The 14,468-nt window shown below is 41.6% G+C and overlaps 1 protein-coding gene across 1 annotated transcript in view; it reads right to left on the bottom strand.

Moving 5' to 3' along the window:
* ARG2 (arginase 2) overlaps window positions 1-14,468 on the bottom strand; it is a 32,950-nt gene that overhangs the window by 824 nt on the left and 17,658 nt on the right. Inside the window, exons 3-7 of the mRNA XM_065940934.1 lie at window positions 10,065-10,242; window positions 7,484-7,643; window positions 3,380-3,474; window positions 3,100-3,204; window positions 2,045-2,181 (exon numbers count right to left, since the gene is read on the bottom strand). Coding sequence (XP_065797006.1) covers window positions 2,045-2,181; window positions 3,100-3,204; window positions 3,380-3,474; window positions 7,484-7,643; window positions 10,065-10,242 — 675 coding nt within the window. The remainder of the gene's footprint in view (window positions 1-2,044; window positions 2,182-3,099; window positions 3,205-3,379; window positions 3,475-7,483; window positions 7,644-10,064; window positions 10,243-14,468) is intronic.

The following is a 14,468-nucleotide window of genomic DNA, read 5'->3' as shown; positions in this document are numbered from 1 at the left end:
CCCAGATGCCTGCCTGTAGTTGTGTGATGAGATCTCAGGGCTCACTAGCCAGCACTATTCCCACTTCTGAACTCTGGTGCTGTGTGGCTTTTAAGGCACCGTGTGTCCTAAAGTATAGCTGTTACTCCTTATCTTACTCTCAACCCTGCAAGTTTGAACTCTGAGGACTCCATGTATGACACAGTTCTTAGGCTTCCCTTCAGACTGATGCAGTATCTTGCATTTGGTCATATTTAGTTTGAACTCCAGTTACCTTCTGTGACGGTCTGGGTACTTGTGCCAAAGGGTTTGAGTTGGAAAGATTAAACCAAAAAAAGAACCTATCTAGACCTGCCCTCTGCCCCTCCCCATCAACACATATATGCCCTACCTCTGGGGTGTTTATTTTTAGTTGGTTATTCTGGATGAAATTAATCTACCTCCTTTTAAGAGTCACTAGAAGAAACTAGATTGGAGAATGCAAGTATCTGAATATTTAGGGTGGTCATAAAGCCTCGATACATGGATGAATATACCTAATGGCTTATGGATATTATGTTTTAGCACATGTACATTCAATGCTAGTATATCCACACAGTGTGCCGTCCCTTAGGAGCAATGTGGGGTTCAGTGCACCGTGCAGAACTACAGTGGGCAGATGTGTCCACCAGTTCCTGCACACGCATCTGTATCTAATTTCCACCTACTAAATGTGGACCCTTTACATAGCCCAGAAGTAAATCAAGAGGGTACAAGCTGTTAAAAACATATACTACCCATGTTTCTAGACTACTGCCACCTTGTAGATTAATTTAAGCAAACTGCTTTATCTAGTTGATAGTCTCAGGACAGACAGCCTTTTGGAATAGAATAACACTGCAGCAAGGGAGGGAGGGACAGGGTATGACCACTGCCCCCATCTAAGTGCTAGAGATTACTAATCTCTGCTCTAAGTGGTGTCAGTGGGAAACTGAATGGAGAATTGAATTGCCAGGTTCACTGACTAAGGACAACTAACAGTGTCTACAGTTCTAGGTCTGAGAATAAGATTTTCTGGTCCCATCAGATCTGATTGACAAGCATTCTTTCTGCCTAAGGTTCTGGTAGGCTCCAGAGCCAGGGAGACCATTTCTCAACTTCTGTATCCCAATCCAGCTAGTCAAGGGTTTTCTATAGTCCTCGACTTTTCAGTCTGGGGTCTCTATGCTATTTCAACCCCAGTTTCATGAGGTGGTATTGAAGTACCATGCAGTAATTGTTTAAATTTTGCAATGAGAGGTCATTTAAAGTAGCCTTAAAACCAAGAGCTTTCTGACAGAAATGTAAAGTGTTTGCAAATGAGTATGAGTTTGGGGACAGTAACCTCTTATAGCTACTTTTTTCTAAAAATTTTTATTAATTTTTTGTGTCACAAAGCTTGTGGGATCTTAGTTCCCCAACCAGGGATCAAACCCAGCCACTGCAGTGAAAGCACCAAGTAAATCTTAACCTTTGGATCACCAGGGAATTCCCCTCTTGTAGCTACTCTTGATCCCCTAGCTTCCAGTTTACTGATCTTCCTTTTCGCCATTCATCTTCCAGTATCCCCATATTACAGGTCCTAGCAAACAAGCTCTAGTATAAGACTTCTATGAAAGACAAGGTATTGTCAGCTTTGAAATATCTTCAAGGGAAGCTTCAGCTTGACGTTCTTAACTCCCAGTGAACCAATCTTATAGTGTCAGAGTTAAAATTAGAGCTATTTGGCCTTGCCTTTTAGTCTTCATCTGCCTTTATACAATTCAGATGCAAAGAACTACATCAGTTTGGGAGTTTATTCTTGTATTTATTAAGTGTTTAAGTGGACAATATTTTTTTTTTACTCAGTGTTACCTTAACGTATTTTGTTATCAGCCAGGTCAACATGCCTCTAAATGACTCCTTATTACCCTGACCACATGGCTTTTAGCTATAGAAGTTTAAAGAGAAACAGTGTCTCCAGTGACATGTAATAGAAAAGATCCCCTGGCAGGCAAGGGGCTTCAGCAGATCTACTTAGGTAATTAACAGGTTGATCACTGCTTACCTGTACTGTGTATTTCCTCAGTAATATACATGCCTTCTCGATAGGTCAGTCCCCCTACAACAGGGGTTCCTGTGGCTGGAGCCAGTGTAGGGTCAAATGCATCAATATCGAAACTCAGATGGATTGGCCTTTGTCTTCTTGAAAGGAGCAAAATAAGAGAAAGTCATTTGGGCTGTACTTGGATATTCATCCTTCCTACAGCTACAACTCCTTGGTTTTGTTGTGTTAATGCTACTACTTTATTAATGCAGCAGATTTCCAATTCTGAAAGTTACCATGTTAGGTGCTTACACACCACTTCATAGTCTTGCCCTTGGTTCTGTGCGCCTCAGACTAACTCCAGTTTGTATTTCTGATTTACCCTGGGCTTTAGAGCCTCTTATATTAAGAACTATCAACAGAGGGAATTCCTCACTTCCATAGGACAAGGGTTCTGGCAAATTCTAGTTGTAGTTGGATTGGTCTAGGTTACAGTTAGTTATCCTCTCAGAGTAGGACAGCAGCTCTGAACTTACGACTGCTATCTTACCATCTCCCAAGTGCAACTTCAGTTTAGCCCAATGGTTGGAGGTAACATACAGTAGACACCTATATAGTAAATTATTTGTACTTCTTAACACTGTAAGAAACGGTATACTACCAAGGTGGCGATTAATCACCCAGAAATGAAGACTCAGCACTGGGAAAATGCTAACTAGCATTTTATTAGCATTCATCTGTTATCTTTCTATACTACCAAGATTTGCTTAATATAAAACTTTCAGATGATGCAGTAGTTGAGCTGGGAAGAGAAAAGGTGGAACAATGAATGCTTCTCCTCTCGAAAGATAAGCATTAAGAATGGAGCTAAAGAGAAATTCACCAGAGCTATTTTCACTCCCAGCCCCAGAAGAACATGGCTGAAGTTTCATAGTCTCTTTCTGAATTTTTTTATATGTACGTTTTGCTTTTATAAGGTCATTATCCTCAAGAGACAGGCCAAAGTTTACTGCCCACTGACAGTCTGCCCTGTTCCCTTTGGAACCTAGAAGTAGACATCCATTGTAGTTACTTACTTGCCAATCAGCAGATCAAATGTCTGTTCCATGACCTTCTGGATTCCAAGTCGATCTATGTCTCTCATAGAAAAATACTGGATATCATAATTCTTTAAAATAAAACTGGCGAGATATAAAGGAAAGAAGCCTTAGCTAAAGAGCAGTTTTTTCAATCAGATGTGGGAGTGGGGCTTGTCTTTATAGTGACCTACAACAGGTTAAGTCCAGAAATAACCTATCAAATGGAACATTAGTGGCCAGGACAGGCCCAAAACTCAACCCTAATGTATCAACTTACTGTTCAGGAGGGTCCACGTCTCTTAGTCCAATATATACAATACTTGGGGAAGAGATACAAGGTTTGATCCAGGAAAATCCTGGGAGCTGTGGTACCTGTGAAGAGAAGGACTCATCAGGGATTCTTGGTCTCCCCAAGATAAATCCCTGTGTGCGGTATGCTTTCTCTCCTTACCCTCAGTGTATGTGTAAACCAGCAAACACATGATCTGGGAAAAAACTGATAGAAGTGGAAATGATTCAGAAGGGCAGCTGCAGAACACAGTATAGTCTTCAGAAGAATAAAATACCTTCTTTTAACACAATCACAGGAAACTAATCAAACTGATCACATGGACCACAGCCTTGTCTAACTCAATGAAACTATGAGCCATGCCCTGTAGGGCCACCCAAGATGGACAGGTCATGATGGAGAGTTATGACAAAACGTGGTCCACTAGAGAAGGCAATGGCAAACCACTTAGGTATTCTTGCCTTGAGAACCCCATGAACAGTATGAAAAGGCAAAAAGACAGGACACTGAAAGATGAACTTCCCAGGTCAGTAGGTGCCCAGTATGCTACTGGAGAAGAGTGGAGAAATAACACCAGAAAGAGTGAAGAGACAGAGCCAAAGCAAAACAACGCCCAGTTGTGGCTGTGACTGGTGATAGAAATAAAGTCTGATGCTGTAAAGAACAGTATTGCATAGGAACCTGGAAAGTTAGGTCCATAAATCAAGGTAAATTGGAAGTGGTCAAACAGGAGATGGGAAGAGTAAACATTGACATTTTAGTAATCAGTGAAATTAAATGGACTGGAATTGGCGAATTTAACTCAGATAACCATTCTACCACTGTGGGCAAAAATCCCTTAAAAGAAATGGAGTAGCCATCATAGTCAACAAAAGAGTCCAGAATGCAGTACTTGGGTGCAATCTAGGATGACAGAATGATCTCTGTTCATTTCCAAGGCAAACCATTCAATATCATAGTAATCCAAGTCTGTATTAATGCTGAAGAAGCTGACGTTGAACAGTTCTATGAAGACCTGCTAGAACTAGCACCCAAAAAAGATGTCCTTTTCATTATAAGGAACTGGAATGCAAAAGTAGGAAGTCAAGAGATACCTGGAGTAACAGGCAAATTTGGCCTTGAAAGTACAAAATAAAGCAGGGCAAAGGGTAACAAAGTTTTGCCAAGAGAATGCACTTGTCATAGCAAACACCCTCTTCCAACAACACAAGAGAAGACTACACATCGACATCACCAGATGGTCAGTACCAAAATCAGATTAATTATATTCTTTGCAGCCTAATGGCAAAGCTCTATACAGTCAGAAAAAACAAGACCAGGATCTGACTGTGGTTCAGATCATGAACTCAATCTTATTGCCAAATTCAGACTTGAAGAAAGTAGGGGAAAATCACTAGACCATTCAGGTATGACCTAAGTCAAATCTTTTATGATTATACAGAAGTGACAAATAGATTGAAGGGATTAGATCTGATAGACAGAGTGCCTGAAGAACTATGGACAGAGGTTCGTGACATTGTACAGGAGGCAGTGATCAAGACCGTCCTCAAGAAAAAAAAATGCAAAAAGGCAAAATGGTTGTCTGAGGCCTTACAAATAGCTGAGAAAAGAAGAGAAGCTCAAGTCAAAAGAGAAAAGGAAAGATATACCCATTTGAATGCAGAGTTCCAAAGACTAGCACAGAGAGATAAAAAAGCCTTCCTCAGTGATCAGTGCAAAGAAATAGGAAAACTAGAATGGGAAAGACTAGAGATCTCTTCAAGAAAATTAGTGATACCAAGGGAACATTTCATGCAAAGATGGGCACAATAAAAGACAGAAATGGTATGGACCTAGCTGAAGCAGAAGATATTAAGAAGAGGTGGCAAAAATACACAGAACTATACAAAAAAGATCTTCCTGACCCAGATAACCACGATGGTGTGATCACTCACCTAGAGCCAGACATCCTGGAAAGAGAAGTCAAATGGGCTTAGGAAGCATCACTACGAACAAAGCTAGCGGAGGTAATGGAATTCCAGTTGAGTTATTTCAAATCCTAAAACATGATGCTGTGAAAGTGCTTCACTCAATATGCCAGCAAATTTGGAAAACTCAGCAGTGGCCACAGGACTGGAAAAGTTCAGTTTTCATTCCAATCCCAAAGAAAGGCAATGCCAAAGAATACTCAAACTACTGCACAACTGCACTCATCTCACAGATTAGCAGAGTAATGCTCAAAATTCTCCAAGCCAGGCTTCAACAGTCCAGATGTTCAAGATGGATTTAGAAAAGACAAAGGAACCAGAGATCAAATTGCAAACATCCATTGGATCATTGAAAAAGCAAGAGAGTTCCAGAAAAATATCTGCTTTATTGACTATGCCAAAGCCTTTGACTGTGTGGATCACAACAAACAGTGGACAATTCCTCAAGAGATGGGAATACCAGACCACCTTGACCTAACCTGCCTCTTGAGAAATCTGTATGCAGGTCAGGAAACAACAGTTAGAAGTGGACATGGAACAACAGACTGGTTCCAAATCAGGAAAGGAGTATGTCAAGGTTCTATATTGTCCCCCTCCTTATTTAACTTACATACAGAGTATATCATGCAAAATGCCGGGCTGGATGAAGCACAAGCTGGAACCAAGATTGCTGGGAGAAATATCAATAACCCCAGATACACAGATGACACCACCCTTATGGCAGAAAGTAAAGAAGAACTAAAGATCCTCTTGATGAAAGTGAAAGAGGAGAGTGAAAAAGTTGGTTTAAAGCTCAACATTCAGAAAATTAAGATCATGGCATCCGGTCCCATCACTTCATGGCAAGTAGATGGGGAAACAATGGAAACAGTGACAGACTTTTATTTTCTTGGGCTCCAAAATCACTGCAGATGGGTGACTGCAGCCATGACATTAAAAGACGCTTACTCTTGGAAGAAAAGCTGTGACCAACCTAGACAGCATATTACTTTGCCAACAAACGTCTGTCTAGTCAAAGCTATGGTTCTTGCAGTAGTCATGTATGGATGTGAGAGTTGGACTATAAAGAAAGCTGAATGCCAAAGAATGCTGAGTGCTGAAGAATTGATGCTTTTGAACTGTGGAGTTCGAGAAGCCTCTTGAGAGTCCCTTGGACTGCAAGGAGATCAAACCTGTCAGTCCTAAAGGAAATCAGTCCTGAGTATTCATCGGAAGGACTGACGCTGAAGCTGAGGCTCTAATACTTTGGCCACCTGATGTGAAGAGCTGATTCATTGGAAAAGACCCCTGATGCTGGGAAAGATTAAAGGCAGGAGAAGGGGACAACAGCGGATGAGATGGTTGGATGGCATCACAGACTCAATGGACATGGGTTTGAACAAGCTTCAGGAGTATAGTGATGGACAGGGAACACTGGCATGCTGCAGTCCATGAGGTCGCAAAGAGTCGGACACAACTGAGCGAATGACCTGAATTGAAGGTGGCCTTGGTTTCTCATTAACTTACCTAAATAGCAAGAATACTGCTGACTAGATCTTTTCCACCTCTTTGCACACTATTGAATTGTTTACAGATTGGTTCTCGAGATGGGAACCAGGTTATGTTTCAAGTCCCCAAGAGTCAAAATGTGAATTCTGCCTAGTGAATAACCTTTGTACTGTCCTGGTTTAACTTGGTCCCTTACTGAGGGGAGGGATACACAGATTTTAGTCCATGCCTAGCACGAGCTCTCATGTCTTCTGGGTGGGAAAACATTACCGAGGTAATCATGGTTTTATTTGTTTTCTAGACTGGTGGGTCCAGGAGTGAGGCCCAGGAGCTTCCTACCAGTAATTCTTCAGGCTGTAGGTATATCCATATCACTAGAGGGTACTGCCCACTACCACATTTCTTTATTATGAGATGAGATTATGAGCCACTCCAGGAGCAGGGCCTGTGTGCTATGCCCCCAGCATCTAGGCTATCTGGTCCAAAATAAGTTTGGTGAGCAAATGAAGAAGTGGAGAACATTACCACCATCACCATAAATCTATCCTTCAGAGAAGTCTTACTGAACTAGATTCTCAGAGCCCCAGGATAACCCTTAGAAACCTGCTCGATGTTCTGTTCATTTCGGCCCACAGACCTTGTCCTGTAGTTCTCTGAGGAGAAATGAAACTGGCTGTCCATGTAGATTTCCAGATGCAGTGGTGAGGGGTGTATTGATGTCAGCATGGGCATCAACCCAGATCACACCAAGGTCTGGGCAGTGTCGGGCATGGCCACTGATGGTACCGATTGCCAGGCTGCAAAGAACAAATAAAATAATCTTAAAGGCCCCCTGCTTGGCAAACATCAGTAATGACAAATATTCTCAGCCAGCACAGCTCACACTTTGTCCTTAGGGTGAAATCAGGGCTCTAGATTGAGTCTGGATTTGGATAAGAACAGAGCCCCTGGGAATGTCATTCCCAAAGACAAATCCTGAATGAAAGGGAGAGATGGGAGGTGATAAAGATTCAAAGCTGACAACCGGTTATTCTTGGGGTGTGCCAGGTGTCATTGCTGCCCCTAAATTCCTTTAATTGGATCCATTAGCCTTTGCCCAGAAAAGGACCCAAAATTTTGTTCAACAAATGAAATCCTGTTAAAGAGTTGATCAGTATGTAACAACTTACTAGAAACTACTTAATATCTCGAGAGACCAAGAAGAATGAATTACTTTTAAAGAATCAGTTATATTAACTTCTTAAGAATAAAAATTTGTATTACCGCTTTTTAGGAAGGTTATGTGATACTTCCTAAAACAAGAAGTCAGCATTTTTAAAGACATTAGCAAGGCAACCCAACTAAAGACCTCATTAGATCACTGAATAAAGCAAGTTTATTTGCATGTTCTGTACATTAGCATGACATTCAAGTATCGATAGGTGCTTCTGGTTTTTGCTTTGCTTGTCCTTGGTCTCTGCTTACATTAGCCAACTGTCCTGCCTGAACTGAAGGAGTACAGCTGATGAAATTGTGTTTGGAAAGCTGCCCAAGCTTCCCAGGAACCAAAGAATTTGTCCTCAGGGAAATGGGAAATGCAGCTTAAGCATCTTAGGAACTAGCCACAGTCATCCTTTTGGTCAGTATACCCTGAGGTAGCATTTTAAGCCCTGTGTCTCACATAGGACCTTTTCAAGAGAGAGCATGGTATGGTGCTAAAAGCACTGGATCAATTCAGAATACTGCGGGTCTTTCTAGGAAGAACTGTGTGAAATAAGACAAGTCATCTAACTTCTCTAGACTGCTGTTTCCCTTTCTATAAGGTAAGGATAATAATCTTAGTCAGTTTGATGATCAAAGCAGTAGTGTATGTTACTCTGTTAAAGGGAGCTGAGTGACTGAAAAGTGCCTCTTTCTTTAAAATATTCAACAGCTGTTCAGATTATATACACACACCCCTTCCTTTCTAGAATCTTCCAGACAGCCTAGGTTTTAGCAGTGAGAGGACTGCAATCTTCATACAAACAAAAGAAAAGCCAAAGATTATAATTGCAGTAATAAGTGGGCCCTAAATAGTAAGCCAACCAGAAAAGAGACAATAAATAAATGAGAGAGACAATAAATGAGCTCTCAGAGCTCAAAGAGTACTGAGCAAAAGACCCACCCTTGAGTTATTTAATCAATTTCAGTAGAGAATCTGGGACTGACTTCCTTACTCTACCTAAAATTTTATTCTTAATGAGGACTCTACCTATCTTTCCAGTTCTGTTAATTGATCTGAAAAGCTGAGTGACTCAGGGAAGTTGCTAGATTTGATCTCAAAAGACAATTTAATTGCCCATAGTGGTCACAATGGACTTGAATCCAAGCTCTACTACTTCCTGGCTCTAGATGTTATTCAGCGTCTGTCCCTCATTGTACCCAGCAGTGAATTAGATAAAATAGTATCTGCCTCATGGCACGGTTTTGAGGATTAACTGAGACTATGTATTAAATGCTTGATATCCCTAGTATTTCATTGCCATTTTTCTTTCTACCAAAAACATCTTCATTACTTAGCTCAAATCATACTCCCCCGTGATATGTGACTAGTCCAGCCCAGACTGGTCTCTTCCTTCTGAGATGTAAAATTCAGTATTTTTTCCTCATTCCGTGTGTATATTTCATTTAATTCTAATAGATCACAGGTTTCCAATACTCCTTGGCACTGCTTGACAACTCATCAGAACAGTGCTCAGTAAACTGCATGCTGACTCACTGAGAGGAAGGATCGATTGCGTAAGCCACCTAGGGTCCATACTGTGGAGGTAGAGAAAGTATTCACATGCCAAGTGGGGCATTTCTAACAAACCTGTCAGCAGAAATGCTTTAAAAAAATAAATTCAGCCTGATGAATCCCTCTACTTCTCCTAAATAATCAAAATGAAAAGTCATTAGAAGTTTTAAGAAGGTTTTCCAAGAAGTAAGCATGAAACATACCGTCTAAAAACTTTGCTTAGTCTAACTCTGAACTTGTGACACGTCTTACGAAAGAAACTCATACTATGTGCCACGTCTTAGGAAGGAAACTGTACATGCCTCAGGTGGTCCTGATCTTAGACATGAAAATGCTATGTACATGATGCCCTAGAAACTCTAGAGTACTTTACTCTAAATGAGGAAACTGAGACAGAGAAGCTAACTGATCAGCCCAGAGCACCGCGCAGTCCAGCCCCCCCACCGCCCTGGCTCCCGCTTACCTGTGGTCGCCTCCCACCGTGACGCAGCTGTAGCCACCCGCCACAGCTCGGCTCACCACCTCCGCCAGCTCCTGGTTGGCCAGGCCCACCGAGCGAGGATTTACTATCAAGTTGTTATAGAGATCATCTTTGGGAACTGGAGTAAAATTCAAATCTCCAAAGTCTTTAAGGTGGCAGCCTAGAAGGGAATAAGGGGTGACAAGAGTAATCATGTTATTCCCACTTTTACTGGCCCGGGGCCACAAATAACAGTTGTAACAGAGTGTATATCAGGGTAACTAAAACGTCACGTGACAATGGCAGGATTCAGTCCTCCCAGCAATCCTGTGGGGTAGATTCTTTTAGGAATATCATTTTGCAGGTAAAGAAGCTGAATTTTAGAAAGTAAAACCCAGAAATGTTCACTCACTTAACCTACCAGTCACAAAACTGGTCACAATTAGAGCTCAGATAGCCTCAAGTTAGAGTGAAAGTAAAATACCAAGAGGAACTGAAAAGATTTATAGAAAATTAAGTAGCATTAATTTAGGACAAAGAAACAAACATAGGAATTCTCATAATATCAACTTTTTAAAAAATAAAAGGCCAATATGAGTACCTAAATATCTCATGTGTAGGAGGCTCTTACTGTTAATTACTTACAAGATCCCAAACACTGTTGCAACTGCTCAACAGAAATTCTTAAGACTCACAATCCTATTAGCCAACTGCAGTATGCCATTCTATAGGTGAGGGAACTGATGCAAGGCCCCAAGGTCACACAGTTTCTAGGTGTCAGAATCAGGATCCCAATTCAGGCCATTTGCCCCGAAGTGTGTATTCTAGACTATGCAGTTGAGACCTCAAAGACTCCCTCTTGATTCCAACACTTTAAGAACTAAACAGCCCTCTCCCAGGAGCCAACAAGACAGCAGAAGGGGAGCAGGCAGCAGTGGACCTTCCACAAGTTCACCCACAGGGATGAGCACCCAGACCAGCTGCTGGACACGCTGCCGCAGTGACACAGCTGCACGGCACCCCATGGCTGTGGCAGAAGCTCCTGGGCAGGACCAGTCTTGGGGCTCGGCCCAAAGAGAAGCCATAGGTACTGAAGTCATCCCACTCAGACGGTAGGTGTCTACAACCGCAAGACCTTCACCGGGGGGAAACCAAGTCCAAGATTACTGGACACTACCTGGGTGAGTTCTCCATCACCTACAAGCCCAGGAGCCACCCACTCCTCCTGCTTCATCCACCTCGAGTACTGTTTGGCCAGTAAAGGCATAGACTTCTCTTTAAAACAAATGAAATGAGCTACTGGTACATTCTGACAGTAAGCTGTAATATTTTCCCACCCAGGCAGGGTTCACAGTATTCCAGCAAATTACATTAGTCACTCTACCTTAACCTTTAGTAACTACATGTTAATCTTTAGTGTAAGTAACAATCTTTCAATCTTAACCACTTATATCAATAAATCAGTTACATTTAGGGTGAGGACTAAATAATCTAACACTATCAGGAGATCTGAGTAAACAGAATGTTAGAACAGATTGTATTCTTAAGGGCCTCCTTCTCCAACTGGGATCCAGGTATGATGAGGGGAGGGGCAAAGGGTGGGTCACAGGAGAGACGTCTTAATGTCTGCAGAGATTTGTGTTAAAGATCTAGATTAAGACCAGCACAAGAGAAGTCTTTGAGTATAAGTTGTACAGTATGAGCTTTACCTCTTGAACTCAAACTCAATCCAAAGCCAAACTTCTGAGAGAATGTAGAAACTTGAGAAGCCATGGTCTGGGACATAAAGCCAACAATAGCCTGGAACCTAAGCCCAACCAAGGGGTCACCACTAGTAAGGATACTGGAAGCAAAACAGACTGTCTTATCCTATTCTCAATTAAAGGTAAGATGCATATGCAGCTAGACTTCTGTGTGTATCTTCTTTGTATACCATTGCTTTTTTAAAAATAACATATGAGAGATCCAAAACTGGAGAAGATGTCAATGACTAAATAAGAAGGAAAGGTTCTGGAGGTAGAATATGAAAACAGACCAAAGATATTGGGAACCAAGAGAAAAAAAAATAACCAAATAAAACAACTATAAAAATTTTTCTTAAAAGTCTTTTAAAAAGAAAAAAGACATAAGGTCACTATTAAGAAGAGGTAGCAAGAATACACAGAAGATCTATATAAAAAAGATCTTCATGACCCAGATAACCATGATGGTGTGATCACTCACCTAGAGCCAGACATCCTGGAATGTGAAGTCAAGTGGGCCTTAGGAAGCATTGCTACAAACAAAGCTAGTGGAGGTGATGGAATTCCAGTTGAGTTATTTCAAATCCTAAAAGATGATGCTGAGAAAGTGCTTCACTCAATATGCCAGTAAATTTGGAAAACTCAGCAGTGGCCACAGGACTGAAAAAGGTCAGTTTTCATTTCAATCTCAAAGAAAGGCAATGCTAAAGAATGTTCAAACTACCGCACAATTAATTGCATTCATCTCATATGCTAGCAAAGTAATGCTCAAAATTCTCCAAGCCAGGCTTCAATAGTACTTGAACTGAGAATTTCCAGATGTTCAAGCTGAATTTAGAAAAGGCAGGGGAACCAGAGATCATATTGCCAACATCCATTGGATCATCGAAAAAGCAAGAGAATTCCAGAAAAAAATCCACGTCTTTATTGACTACACCAAAGTCTTTGACTGTGTGGATCACAAGCTGTAGAAAATCCTTCAAGAGATGGGAATACCAGACCACCTTGACCTGACTCCTGAGAAATCTGTATACAGGTCAAGAAGCAACAGTTAGAACTGGATATGGAACAACGGACTGGTTCCAAATTAGGAAAGGAGTACGTCAAGGTTGTATATTGTCACCCTGCTTATTTAATTTATATGCAGAGTACATCATGCGAAATCCCAGGCTGGATGAAGCACAAGCTGGAATCAAGATTGCCAGGAGGAATATCAATAACCCCAGATACACAGATGACACCACCCTTATGGCAGAAAGCAAAGAGGAACTAAAGAGCCTCTTGATGAAAGTGAAAGAGGAGAGTGAAAAGCTGGCTTAAAACTCAACATTCAAAAAACAAAGAACATGGCATCCAGTCCCATCACTTCATGGCAAATAGAAGGGGAAACAATGGAAACAGTGACAGACTCTATTTTCTTGGGCTCCAAAATCACTGCAGATGGTTGGCTGCAGCCATGAAATTAAAAGACACTTGCTCCTTGGAAGAAAATCTATGACCAACCTAGACAGCATATTAAAAAGCAGAGAAATGACTTTGCCAACAAAGGTCCGTGTAGTCGAGGCTGTGGTTTTTCCAGTAGTTATGTGAGAGTTGGACTATAAAGAAAGCTGAGCACCAAAGAATTGATGCTTTTGAACTGTGGTGTTGGAGAAGACTCTTGAGAGTCCCTTGGACTGCAAGGAGATCCAACCTGTCACTCCTAAAGGAAATCAGTCCTGAATATTCATTGGAAGGACTGATGCTGAAGCTGAAGCTCTAATACTTTGGCCACCTGATGTGAAGAACTGACTCACTGGAAAAGACCTTGATGCAGGGAAAGACTGAAGGCAGGAGGAGAAGGGGACAACAGCGGATGAGATGGTTGAATGGCATCACCGGCTCAATGGACATGAATCTGAGCAAACTCTGGGAGTTGGTGATGGACAGGGAAGTCTGGCGTGCAGCAGTCCATGGGGTGCTGCATGTCCAACTTACAAAGAGTTGGACATGACTGAGTGCCTGAACTGAACTGAAGGTCAGTATGTACTTTACTGAATCTCAAAATATGGAAGGACACTTTGGATTTAAGAGAAACGAAGCATTAACTTTCAAGTTAATATTAGGTCTTGCCACTGTTGCAAGACAGTCTTGTGCTGGACAGATTCTATGGCAGTGCCTATACTTTGATGTTTTAACTTCTCTCCAGCACTCCAGTGCTAAGTCGCTTCAGTCACGTCTGACTTTTTGCAAGCCTATGGACTGCAGTCCACCATGCTCCTCTGTTCATGGAATTCTCCAGGCAAGAATATTGGAGTGGGTTGCCATGCCCTTCTCCAAGGGATCTTCTTAACCCAGGGATTGAACCCATGTCTCTTAAGTCTCCTGCATTTGCAGGCTGGTTCTTTATCACTAGCACAACCTGGGAAGCCCCTTTAACTTCCCTGTCCATGTTTATCTCAGCATCTCCTTAAACCACATCAAGCATTTAGGCTCTTCCTAGGTGTTTTATGTTAGGTGTATAATTAGAAAGGGTTTATAATCTAAGTAAATAATGCTAATACTAATTTTTGAAGACTAACTCATTTAATCCTCCCATAGCCAATAAGAAATAATGAGAACTAAAGTGATCAGCCTGGTGGTTAAGTGACAGAACTTGAGGAAGCTCAAGTTCAGTCATGGAATA

Source organism: Muntiacus reevesi, chromosome 7 (assembly GCF_963930625.1).
Source record: "Muntiacus reevesi chromosome 7, mMunRee1.1, whole genome shotgun sequence".
NCBI classification, from domain to species: Eukaryota; Metazoa; Chordata; class Mammalia; order Artiodactyla; family Cervidae; genus Muntiacus; species Muntiacus reevesi.
Note: the sequence above shows the minus strand (reverse complement) of the source record. Positions and strands in the feature narration are given on the sequence as shown.